The 12794-nt window shown below is 41.1% G+C and overlaps 1 protein-coding gene across 6 annotated transcripts in view; it reads right to left on the bottom strand.

Annotated features, from left to right (window-relative positions):
• Positions 1-12794, bottom strand: part of kif1ab (kinesin family member 1Ab) — a 32802-nt gene that overhangs the window by 18108 nt on the left and 1900 nt on the right. For 2 of the 6 annotated variants that reach the window (XM_022203398.2, XM_051953945.1), the window contains exons 2-16: positions 11017-11605; positions 9612-9779; positions 6584-6657; positions 6232-6411; positions 5996-6064; positions 5500-5678; positions 5300-5411; positions 4912-4989; positions 4687-4752; positions 4587-4604; positions 4398-4476; positions 4225-4303; positions 3767-3909; positions 2263-2462; positions 1963-2042 (exon numbers count right to left, since the gene is read on the bottom strand). In XM_022203398.2, the coding sequence (XP_022059090.1) occupies positions 1963-2042; positions 2263-2462; positions 3767-3909; positions 4225-4303; positions 4398-4476; positions 4587-4604; positions 4687-4752; positions 4912-4989; positions 5300-5411; positions 5500-5678; positions 5996-6064; positions 6232-6411; positions 6584-6657; positions 9612-9717 (1463 nt within the window). In that variant the 5' untranslated portion in view covers positions 9718-9779; positions 11017-11605. Of the gene's footprint in view, positions 1-1962; positions 2043-2262; positions 2463-3545; positions 3585-3766; positions 3910-4224; positions 4304-4397; positions 4477-4586; positions 4605-4686; positions 4753-4911; positions 4990-5299; positions 5412-5499; positions 5679-5995; positions 6065-6231; positions 6412-6583; positions 6658-9611; positions 9780-11016; positions 11606-12794 lie in introns of all 6 variants that reach the window. The other 4 variants (XM_022203418.2, XM_022203406.2, XM_051953944.1 and 1 more) reach the window with 3 other exon arrangements.

Here is a 12794-nt window from a genome sequence, read left to right as displayed (position 1 = left end):
AAAAAGGCATTACACATTTAAAAATTCTTGTAGTGCTCCATGAACATCATTCCAATACTGTCTAATAAGTGAGCGGTGCCAGATGAAAATGGTTTGCACATTGGTCTCCACACTTTCTCCAACAGATAAGAGGAGTTCCGCCACAGAGTGCTTTTTGTCATGAAGCGATAAAGTATCTTATCAAGGTTTTCCATCCATATTCCTTCCATCGCTGTGAGTTTTCGCAGTCCATTCCTCCTCTGATAGTCATCCCTCCTTTCTCCCACATTGTCTTAATGTATTCAGTGGAATGACAATTATGATTTGTCTGACATTTATGCAAAATGTTGCTGTATCCATTTTTGTTTCTATATAATGATGCAATTGTAGATATTGATAAAAGCCTTGTTTTAAACTGTGCATTTATGTTTAAGTGTATCAAAGCTGATAACTTCACCATCCTTAATCAACTTGCTTAAAGATGCTTTCCCTTTAGATAATACAATTTGAATTCTATAGTCTTTTTTTAATATATATACACACACTATCATTCAAAAGTTTGGGGTCACCCAGACAAATTCATGTTTTCTATGAAAACTCACACTTTTATTCATCTGTTAATATAATTTCACAAGGGTTTTCTAATCATCAATGAGCCTTTCAACACCATTAGCTAACACAATGTAGCATTAGAACACAGGAGTGATGGTTGCTGGAAATGTTCCTCTGCACCCCTATGTAGATATTCCATCAAAAATCAGCTGTTTTCAGCTAGAATACTCATTTACCACATTAACAATGTCTAAACTTCATTTCTGATTCATTTGATGATATCTTCATTGAAAAAAAATGCTTTTATTTAAAAAATAAGGACATTTCTCAGTGATCCCTAACTTTTAAACGGTAGTGTATATTATTGTTGCTCTGTTGTTAACTCATAACTTTGAAAGCTGCCATAACAGTAAGATACAGTAAAATTCTGCACTTAAGGTACTGGGACAATACAAATCCTTAATGGACGCTGCCAGTATGATAAGCTACATTAAGAGAAAAATGCAATGAATAAAAAAAGAATGATTTTACTGATAATTAAATATTTGTTCGTCATTTTTTTTAAAAAAATACACAAAATGACAACTGAAAGCCACAGTGATGCTAAATGCTCACATCAGAATGCTTCATGTTCCCTGTGAGAACACTGACATGTTGAGCTCAGCAGGTATAATGTTAATAATTATTAACACCTTAGCTCAGTGTGTTAATGAGCTACATTTGCTAATTAGAATGAAACACCAAGTACAACTGAGACGAACAGGAATGTCATTCAGTTTTCAGGTATTTACTTGCTTAACTAAAGTACTGAACAAATGGAAATATTTACATAATTGTGACTGATTACAGTTCATCCTCAGTGAGATGTGAAAGTATCTGGGTTTTTTAAAATTCCAATTTTCATGGCAACAACTCTCAACATTTCACAGAAACATCATCTGCATAGTGTGGCAACAGGAAATCAGAGGATCAACAAAACCATGGGTATTTATGTTTGAAATCAATCATGGATGGTTAGTTTAGTTCACAGTGCAATGCTGCAGGCATAACAAAAAATACAGTACATTCCTATTTTCAACCTTCTGAACCCCCAAACCAGCTGGTGTGTTTGTCAGGCATGTTACCTTTAAACTAAAAAAAAATAAAAAATCACCAAAACTCTGATATTTATTGAAAAGAATAACCAGATTTTCAACTTCCCGAGAGTCCTTGAACCTTTCAAAACTTAGCCAAATCGAAGTTTAAAATAATCATATTTCTCCAAAATTGTTCAACTTTCAATGTAGGTGATGACAACTAAAGTTTAAGGTTAAATTTGTTGTAATTTCAGGGACAAGAATAATAAGAGGAGAAAGAATGGGATTTGAGGACAGGCCCCACAGCTAAACAACAACTAAAACATGAAACGTAGCATAAATATGTTGGACTAACCTCTCCATTCGGATCGCCTCGGTACGACGCAGCTTCTCTTCCCATGTCTCATTCAGCTCTGCGATGATTTTCTCAGTTTCCTGTTTGTGGCAGAAGTTACAAAAGACATCTAAAAGCAGCCCAGTGTCAACTGGAATATTAAATTTGCTTATTCTCCTATTATAGAAGAGCTGTCCCACCACACTTTCATGCTTCCCAATGTGCTCTTTTTATTCTCACTAACCTTATGTCTGCCTTTTTGCACAAGTCTAACCTCCATTTTCTTTACAGATTATAATTCTCATCTCTGCATATTCCTACCTTGAGCCTTTCGATCGCCTCTTCGCTGGCTGGGCTGAAAATGCGATCGTGGAGGTTGTTGATGGAGCCGGCGCGGCTGGACAGGACGGAGAGCGAGGGAGAGGGGCTCATTCCCGTCATGGCATTTGTCACTGTGGAGAGATCACCCCTTTGATTGACAGCCTGGCGATTATTCACAAAGTTCTTGTAATCGCACAGATCTGCCAGAGAGAGAGGCGTTGCATGGAAGAGAGCGAGGAAGGAAGGAAGGAAGGAAGGAAGGACGGTAGGACAGAAGGTAGGAGCAGACGCGAGGTGTTTCAGGAGAGACATCAAGGATTGAGAGGAACACGCAGGGACACGGATTATAAAGGAAAAATAAATAGGGAAACAACAGAGAGGAGTACAAAAAAAAAGAAGAGAAAGCTGAAATAACAGATCAAAGCAGCAGAGGTCCTTTGCTTACCAAAGCCATCGCAGACAGTGAGAAAATAGCAACTCAAACTGATGGAGCACAAAATGTCAGATTGACTGAAAGTTGCTTTTTTTTTTCCCCTCTAATGCTAAACTACAAATAAACACAATCAACAAGCTTGCAGGCATGGTCATGAAAAAGTAAAAGAAAAAGTACTGATACATCACTGCAGTGCAAACAGACCAAATACAGTGTTTTTGTGTGAAGCGTGTACTGATGTCTTCAAACTGCAGGGCTCCTGGCAGTGCAGCCCTCTAAGCACCTGACTCACTGCTTCAATTGCAGTCACTCCACACACAGAGAACCAGGATGCACAGAAAGCAATCTAAAATGGCGTCCTCCCAGTCAGTCCTTTCTTCCATGGTGACTAATCTTGTTAAAGAAAATAAATGAAAAAAAAAAAGGATCAAACAGCATGCTTTAAGCCAACCCCGGCTCTGACTGTTTCTGCTCTCCTTTTTAGCTAGAATATGCAACGGAGAGCAGAAACAAAGAGTCACTGTGTGGTCACAGTGTCAAGCTTTTCAGCCCATTCAGATCTGTCTATAAAAGTATTCTCTTCTCGAAAGCATAAAGAGAGAGAAACATGTATTACCATGGAGATCTGAACAAACGGAAAGAGAGAAAGGAGGCCATTTTGCAGAATTCCTGAGAAATACATAAATCGGTGTCTGCTTGAGATGTTTTTAATCGAACCAATGCGTTGTCTGAGTTCACATTTAGTCTCTGGGGATTGTTAGTTTGATCTCTGGTGTGGTGGAGGAGGAAGGCTAGCTCGGGATTCATTTCTATTAGTTGCAAAGCGCAGGCTTGCTCGAGTTATACACACATTTCAAACCAGCGATGGTGGGGCCGGTGCAGCGATACGCTGATAGGACAGAGGAGAGAAGAGACTGTGTGTGAGAGACACCCACGTAAATCCTCTGTCTTTAATGGGCAGAGAGACAAAACCTGCACCAAAAGCTCTAGCTGCCAGTTTTCTGAGCATGTGTGCACCTCTACATGTGCATTTCTCTGAGGAACAGTCGTGTTTCCCCGTGTGACACTCACTCTCTATGATGTCTCCCAGGCCCTGAGCGTACAGCAGGTCTTTGAGACGAGCCACCTCCTCTTTCAGCTCGCGCACCAGCCGGTTGTTGGGGTCCTCATTGATCACAGCGTTGCAGCGGATCTGTTTGGCACGATCAGCATAACTGTAGGGACAGAGAGCATCAAGGTCAGAGACACATTTAACTATGCATTACAATCAGCCTGCTTATACTAAAGTACGCTGAGCAGCTAATGAGGATATGAAATTTAAAGTGAGAAGTCCCCTAGCTGAGGTAAACATACAACACATCAAGTTTTGGTCCATTTTCCTCAAAGTAACAGCTGTATGCAGGAAAAATAATCTAAAATCTATTCATCTGTTGAGGAGAGTGGGGCTCAGGGGTTCATTAAAATGCATTTCCAATGAAAAAGGTCTCAATTAATGATCTAAAAAAGGAGATTTCATGACATTTTCTCACCGGAGGGTACTGAGGGTTTCATCATAGTTAATATCTGCAGGGCTGAGGGCAGCCACCATGGCTGTGCGAGAGTTTCCTCCTAAACCACAGAAAGACAGACGACGCGTTAATGAGAGCAGAAAAAGATTCTATTCGAGATTTTTTTTCCAAGTTGTGCTCGTGTGTTTGCATACCCAAGTTCTCCCTCAGTAGCCAAGTCAGAACTGAATCTCTGTAGGGGATAAAACTCTCCACCTTCTTCTTTTTCTTGTTCTGTACACAGAGAGTCTCAAATTATTTGCTGCTCACCCTGACAAAAAAACACTGAATATAACCTGACAGCTGCTGAAAAAAAAAAACGGTTATGTCTCAGTAAAACTAACCTTGTTCGGTGCTGAGTCCTAAGAGGTTAAAGAAAAATATCAATATTAGTTATTTGAACAAAATATAGAGAATGTATTTAACAAAATGTAAAAATCATACCAGTTCAGCCAGAGCAGAAATAACCTTCCCCAGTGTGGTCAGAGATTTGTTGATGTTTGCTCCTTCCTGCAAATGCAAATAAATGAAAAGTCAATCATTGGTGTATTTGTCCATCTATCCATGAGTGCATTTTATATTTGAAGAATTGCTATCAAACATTGATGGTTAATTATTTCCCTTTGATGTACAAATATCGCAAAAAAACAAACAGCAGACTGCTCTCACCTTCAGTCTGGTTCCTTTAGCTCCGGTTGAGTCGGCTCTCTCACTGCCAGCCAAGTCCACCAGACTGATCTTGCTGACCTACGATGAACATATAAAGTATTTACAAAATGCTTTGCTTTCACCACAGCACACAGAAAACACCAGAAACCACACCAGGAGATCTGACAGCAAAGCGTTAAGTGTGTTTATCAGTCAATACAGCAACACATTCATCAGATAGCGGCGCCGCAGACAGCAAACTCTCAGCTCATAAAAGATCATAAAATCATTTCAGCCTCGCAGCAAATCTGATTATTGATTTGTTTGTCTGAGAAAGATGCCGTAAAGATTTTCTGTGCGTTCAGGTGATTCGTAAGGCCTGACAGCGAGCTGGGCTTCGTGTCAGAACCTTTTCTGATGTGTTGTCCGTCTCCATGTCGTGTTTCTTCTGCGTGAAGATGATGTTGAAGACGGCGTGGGAGCGGCTGCTGGTCTCGTTCATGTTGGTGGCTGCCACAGTCCTGAAAAAGCAAAGTGTAAGCACACAGTCAAAGAACTGATCTGTTCACCCATAAACCAACCGACTGACTGGCTCCGTCTCATAGTTACCTGGCCTTGTTTCCAGAATCCATCAGGTCCTGGATGTCGTTATAGGAGGTGACGGCGAGTTTGGACAGATCTTCGACGTAGGGTCCCATCAGTGGGTGCTCTCGGACACGCAGGTTTCCTTTGTTTTTGGGGTTCAGCAGGTCACGTACACGCTCACAGTAGATCTCCATGTAACTGACCTGTGGGGAGAGGAAGGAAGAGGCAGTCATTAATAGCTTTATGGAGGTATTTATCTGTTAGCATTAGTGCTCCTGAAGCAATAAAAGATTAAAAGTTAATAAGCTACTGTCTGACTCTCTCTCAGCATCAGCTAATTACAATACGAGTTGCCTTGCTGCAATATGCGTTTGGTTTCGTCTAATTTATCTGAAAAAACATTATTTAACTCAGTAAATGCTTTTTTTATTAGATACAGGTTGGTTCCTCTGCACAGCAAAGCCTACAAAATGTGAAAACAGCATTTACAAAAAGTGTGTTAGAGTTTGCCGTTACTCGCCTCCACAGAGTAAGACATGCTGTTGTCATTATTGCTGTCACTGATCTTGGTGAAAAGGTCCTCGCACAGCTGGAAAACAAAGAAATGAATGTCATTTTTACACTTTACAAGGCAAAACTGTGTCAGATATCAATTAAATAGCTATTTTAAAGTCGAAAATATGAACTATTTGATTTGTCAGTGGGAATTTTACAAGAATTTGTGTTTCATTATCGGTCAGAACTATTTTCTTTTACCAGAGGAATGATTCCCTGCTGGTCTTTTTCCTGTCGGCCCATCATGGTGTAGCTTTTGCCTGCTCCCGTCTGTCCGTATGCAAATATACACACGTTGTAGCCTTCAAAGGCGTGAAGCAGCATCTCCTCTCCGATGTCCTTGTACACCTGCATCTGGGACGCATAGTTGATGTCCTCAGGCTGCAGAGAGCAGAGCGTAAATTGAAAAACACCGCATGAAAACCCTGTGTTCGAACAGACATCAAAAACAAACGGGGCGCTGAAGGCGAAAAGTTAGATCAATTAGTCACTGGTGATTTGTTCTCGAGCAGATGCTTAAGTTTCTTTCTTATCTGAAAGCTGTAGAACTCACCGTGGTGTGTGACCAGTAAGAAAAGTCAAAGTTGAAGCTCTTGTTTTCCTTGGGCTGTTTGGGGTTCAGGATTGCTGAAAAAGACCAAAACAGAGCAGTTACAGAGGCATCAAAAGCTGAGTCACTCTAATAACCTGCATGTTCTTGTACTTTAGTCGTCCCTTTTACACAAGCTTCAGAACTGTGTAAGCATTGATCACAATTATGATTCTCTCTCTAACGGACTCTTTTTGCTCCTCTGCTGATCTTCTATAATTTCCTAACATGCAGTATATTTGGTCTTTAAATGTTCAGGTCTCATGCTGTATTCTGCCTGTGTGTTTGCTTTGGTTTTTCCCTTTATTGATTTATGAGTCTCTGTACTAAGTATGATATATGTAGCAATACTCTCAAATTATGCTTTTATTTTTTTCATGATCATTCCAGTCAAGCTTTCCTGTCCTTGTGATTATTTACTGCTAATGTGTCTGTTTTAAAGATCATTTCAGCCAGTAATCCATTCCAACACTGTTCAATCTAGAGGCTCTACTCAAAAGCTTAATGTATTAATGATTTGTTATGTCCACTTCCACAATATGATTTGTTGGTACCGTAGTTAAAGCTGATTTGCCACCATTTACTTTAAAAAAAAACTTAAGACCCGACCGGTAAAAGGCCACTTACTTTGAAATCATTTTACAAGAACTTGCAAACCAGATTGAATTTAAAGCTCTGATCGATAGCAGCTGCTTTAAATGCACATCTCATCCTTTCTAAAGAGGGGAGGGGTATGTAAAGCATAAATTTGAGCAGCAGCATCTGCTCGTTTGGCTGCAAACTGAATCCACTCATCACCTCCTGTGGACAAGTTCAATATAGCAGCAGCGTCTCAGCCTGAAAACACAACGTCACCAAAAAAAAACAAAACACAACAGCAGAGAGAGCTGTAAGCGCTCACATTCAAAACCAGTGAAGTTCAAGAATTGAAGTAATGAACGTCTAAATCTGCCAGCTTTAATGAGGTCATTAAAAACACCGACAGGCACAACAGGCTGACATAGCCCCTCTTTCTCCTCCGCACACACACTTGCATCAGCTGACCCCTAGTCTGGACTCGACCAGAACAACGAGGCCTTTTTCACCCGTGCAGCTCCTATGATGAGAGCAGAGAGCTGCGGCGGTCGCTACATCCTACACACACTGATGGGCTTCAGGCCTGACTGAAGCTTTTGTTTTCCTCTCGAGCTGCCGGGATGCTGCGTGCCTCCCAGCCCACTGCTCTGTCGCTGCAGGGCAAAGCTGCCTACGAGACAAATAACTGAGGTGAAATGCTAAACTGGGCTCAATGTAGGTCACAGAAATGTGATCAGAAACAGCACCAGAGCATGACTGCATTCTGCATTTCTGGTTTTCGCACGCTGCAGACCTGCAGCAGTTTTTCAACACTTCACCTCAATCACAAGCTCATACTCAGTGAATCAAACTGCCTCCATTGTTCATATCAGCGTGTTGTGATCAGCTGACCGATCAATCCTCTGACTAAGCATGTTTTGACAATAAGCCTATGAATGGTCTGTTTACTGTAGATTAAAGAACTGACAGAATAAGAATGCAGCCTTACTCCATTGACCTACTTATGGTGATCATAATCAAGAGGAAACGGGCGGTGTTTAAGCATTTTTTATGGCAGGATTCAGTGAATCAGACACATTTTTCCAATCTTTTATCAGTGTAAAAACATGTAATTGGTGCATTTTGCACAGTATGTACAATATGCATGTGCAATGGATGGATATTAAATATATTGTATTGTATTTCCTGTTGCATCATACAAATGTGTACTTTCTTTTTAGTCCTTTATGTGTAGAGTTTTTATGTCACCATATCATTTTTATCCTTCTGATGTTGTTCCACTCATTTAAAAAAATATCCAAGCTAAAGTTGGTGGATATGATTTGCTTTAAGCCCACTAATCCTTTTATTTTGTCTGTAAACATTAAAAAATATATCAAAATACTCTATGAGGAATAATTACAGTCTAAGTCTGTCGTCTTGCTAAAGATTCACAACAACAAATCTACATCTTCGCCCCATTAAAAAAAATCAGAATCTATGAATATGCATCTATTGTTAATATCTGAAGTGTAACTGCTGGACTCAAGTTGTTTCAATCGTCACTAAAAAAGTAAATTCTCTGTAAATTCTGTTTGTGCACTGGAGGCTTGTTATGCTTGCTGGCATCTGAATTAGTTTCTCTGTTCAGTGTTCATTCCAAGTATATGTATAGAAAGACTAAGTAAGGCGAGATAAGCCTTATATGTTATTAAATTTCAACATTAGCATAACATATAAGCAACCTGTAACTTGGCACATATAATGGAAATGTATCGACTGCCTTTTTTGTGATCCTACAAGTAACATCACCGTGTTGACATGTCAAAACAGCAAAAAATTAAATCTTGGCTTTACATTTTTGCCCCACATCAAATTCTACTGAGACCTGAAAAGTTAATGAAATGTCAACCAAAGACTCTATTTTAGGTAGGAAATATGAATGTATCCACATAAATAAATACACTTACTGGAACTTTCTGCAGCATTTGAAAATATTGATATTTTTTTTCCCCATTTTCAAAGCTCAAAAACTGAAAATGTGGCCTCTGAACAAATATTCACAGGTCTGAAAATGTACAAAATTCATCCAAAATATTGAACAGAACTGATACAGAGCTGCAACACCTTTCTCTACAATGACATGGACTGACCCAGCAGTGACAAAAACCCAATTTCAAGTAGAGAGGGGTTCAAAGTTGGAAATGTTTCTAACCAAAGAAGCTTTAAATGAATTAGGGGAAATGTAAAACTAGATTGATAAAGGTTTCAGTGAGGGATCTCACAATCAAAGTGCACCTAGATGGCTTCCACTACAGCCTAAACAACACGTGCAGGTCAACTTATGCTGTGCCACATACTATGCATCTCTAATTCTACTTTTAGCATCTAAAACAACATTTCACTCCAGTTTACGTCAGCCTGAGTTCACACTCACTCGTTGTGTTTCCTGACATCTGAATGATGCACTTGCTCTCCTTCCCGATCTCCCTGGAGTTGAAGGGTCGGACCCTCACCGCCACCTTCACCGAGGCCCCCGCCATGCTGCAGGTGGGTTTTTGAGCGATTCGAAGAGCTGGAGATCCGTGTGGCTACAGACGCACACCTGCACAGGTAGATGATGAAAGAGGGATTCATGAGGAGCAATATTGTTATAAAATTATAATTATGCTATGATTAAATGCTCTTTATAATTTCAAACTACAATATAATTGTGACTGAACTCGTATAACCCAATGTAGCCAGTAAATTTCCATATCAATCAACTTTAAAGCAGCACACACCTCTACGTCTCACAATACCGTTTAATGGCAACAAATAGGTAATTATTTAGAATTAATGGGCAGTTTTTCAAACAAACACTGAGGAAAAGAACCTTGGTAGGATCAAGCAGCAAAGACTAACAAAAATCTCAATTTGTAGACCCTGAATCAGAGCCTGTTTGTGCTCAGGCAAAACACACACATGCTGACTAAATGACTGGATCATTATTTGGCAAGAAGATCATCAGCATCCCTGCTATTTCCACAGTAAAATGGCTGCTTATTCTCTGGGCAGCATCCCCAGCATGGCTCAGGGCCTTGTGATGAAATAGTATCTGCTCACTGCTTCACATCAGAGAAAAATATAAAATGTCTGGAAGAAGCGGAAGCCTTTTTCACCTTCTCTTAACCGTAATCTTCTCTTACTGGTGTCGTTTGTCGCTTTAAATCCATAAAATTGCCATTCATCTGATTTCTCTGCTCATGAGAGAATAAACCTGAATGATTTTAAAGGTGTGTTTGAGGACTGCGCGGCGCACATCCATCTTCTCAGCCTCAATCGATGGAAAAACACAAATCCTGCTTCACATCTACATAACAAGCCATTATTTGCGCACGAGAAATGCGAGAGACGGATGGATTCTTTGAAAACACGAGACTACATTTGCAGTAAAGGCTGCGATTATTCATAAACCATGTAAATATTGCCTCCTCCATCTTGCTGAGGCTGCCGCACCTCAAAGCCGGGCCGCGTAAACACACACAGCTCCGACACCACATCGGACATCCACCACTGCGTCAGAAAGGAGGTCAGCTCGCATTACAGCAGCCTAAATGACATTTTAAGAGCTCGCATGTACATTTGATCAGCTTTGTTTTTTTTAAATGTGGATCTGAACATTTCAAAGACAGCTGTTGACAGCGGCGGAATGAGGCAGCAAACACCCTGACGCAGCGTCTCTTCCATGTACAAAGGCCTCTAAATCACCAACACACACGCACGCTGTCCTCACCAAGGCGTGACACCCGTCAGCGTCGATATTGTGCCGTGAAAAACATGCCAGCAGAGCCGCGTCTTACCTCAGACTCGACAACCACAGAGGGTGAATCCCCTGCCCATTCAAAACGGCTCCAGGATCCTCCGGTGCCTCCTCCTCCTTCGGTCCCCTCAGCCGACTGTGTTCTTTTCGGGTCGTTCTCTCTGTCTTTGGTTAACCTACAGCATCATTTCCCTTTGCGCATCCATACATGGAGAATCCGCCGAGAGAGGGAGTCAGCCTCAGCTCCGGCTTCCAGTGGGCTGAGGGCTGAACGCGGCGGTGCGTCAGACGGAGACGAGTGGGAGCCGGGGAGGAGGGAGGAGCGAGGAGCCGAGCGAGATAAACAGGAGGATGGGTGCGGGGTGCTCCAGCTTGCCCCGCCGTCAATCCGTCCCTCCAATCCGTCAGTCTGAAAGTGGGGAAAATGGCGGCGCAGATGTGGCAGGGATGCTGGGAGGCGGTGATGACATCAGCAGCAGCATCAGCATCAGCATCAGCACCAGGCAGCCATGAGGTAGAGCGATGCAGCACAGGAAGAGGAGGATGGAGCTCAGAGAGACTAATATGGAGAAGAAATAAGAGGCTGGAGATTGAGATCGGTGGCAAGACTCTCACGGAGGAGGAGGAAACTAGAAATGAGGCAGAAAGAAAAGGAAAAAGTACAAATAAATAGAAACATCCCAGCAGCTGAGGCACCGATAACAAAAACAACCATCTCATAAATAGTAATTTCATACTTATAAAACATTTTCTAGCCTTCTTTTTTTTTTTGCTTTTTGAATAAAAATATTTACACATGTAGAAACAGTGAAATTACCTATACGATAATATATATTTTGCCTATACTATGTCAAAAAAAATAGCTAGTTTTGTTGTGAAAACTTTAATCGCAAACATCATTAGGATCGCTTGTGCAAAGGTGAGGAAGTAGGTAGTGGTTGAACCTCACTCCTTTTCTCTTTCATCGCACACGGTCACTGTTCGTTGTTGCAATACTATGAATGTCTTCAAATAAATATTACAGCAAGAAAGCTGTAGCCACCTTGTGCAGTGTGCCTTACAAGTTGCGTTTAAGGGCCACATTTGTTGCTTTGACATTTTAATCTACTGACGCATTGATGACAACTCTGATTCTATTTGTTATATACACCACGTTCAAAATTAATATGCAAATATTTTTCTCTGATTTTCCTAAATAGTTGATGCAAACAACAGTCAGCATAATTTTCAAGTGATCACCTGTTAAAGTTTAATTCAAATGTTGTTGAATTTGCAGCATTAGGTCATATTTACTGAAATCAAAAGCCATTTCAATCAAAAACATCTTAACAGGTCAAGTTACATTTTAACATGGCGCCTCTCAGCGTCACAATTCTTGCATCCATTGAACTTGTGAGTTTTTGTAGAGTTTCTGCTTGAATTTCTTTACAGGATGTCAGAACAGCCTCCCAGAGCTGCTGTTTGGATGTGAACTGCCTCCCACCCTAGATCTTTGCTTGAGGATGCTCCAAAGATTCTCAACAGGGTTGAGGTCAGGGGAGGATGGGGGCCACACCGTGAGTTTCTCTCCTTTTATGCCCACAGCAGTCAATGATGCAGAGGCATTCCTTGCAGCACGAGATGGTGCATTGCCGTCCATGAAGATGATTTTGTTTCGGAAAGCACAGTTCTTTTTGTGCCATGGAAGAAAGTGCTCAGTCAGAAACTCCACATACTTTGCAGAGGTCATTTTTACACCTTCAGGGACCCTAAAGGGGTCGACAAGCTCTGTCCCCATGATTTTGCCCCAAAACATGACTCCGCCACCTCCTTGCTGAC

Source organism: Acanthochromis polyacanthus, chromosome 9, assembly GCF_021347895.1.
Source record: "Acanthochromis polyacanthus isolate Apoly-LR-REF ecotype Palm Island chromosome 9, KAUST_Apoly_ChrSc, whole genome shotgun sequence".
In the NCBI taxonomy this organism is placed as follows: Eukaryota; Metazoa; Chordata; class Actinopteri; family Pomacentridae; genus Acanthochromis; species Acanthochromis polyacanthus.
The sequence above is the reverse complement of the archived record's forward strand: the minus strand, read 5'-3'. Positions and strand labels throughout refer to the sequence as shown.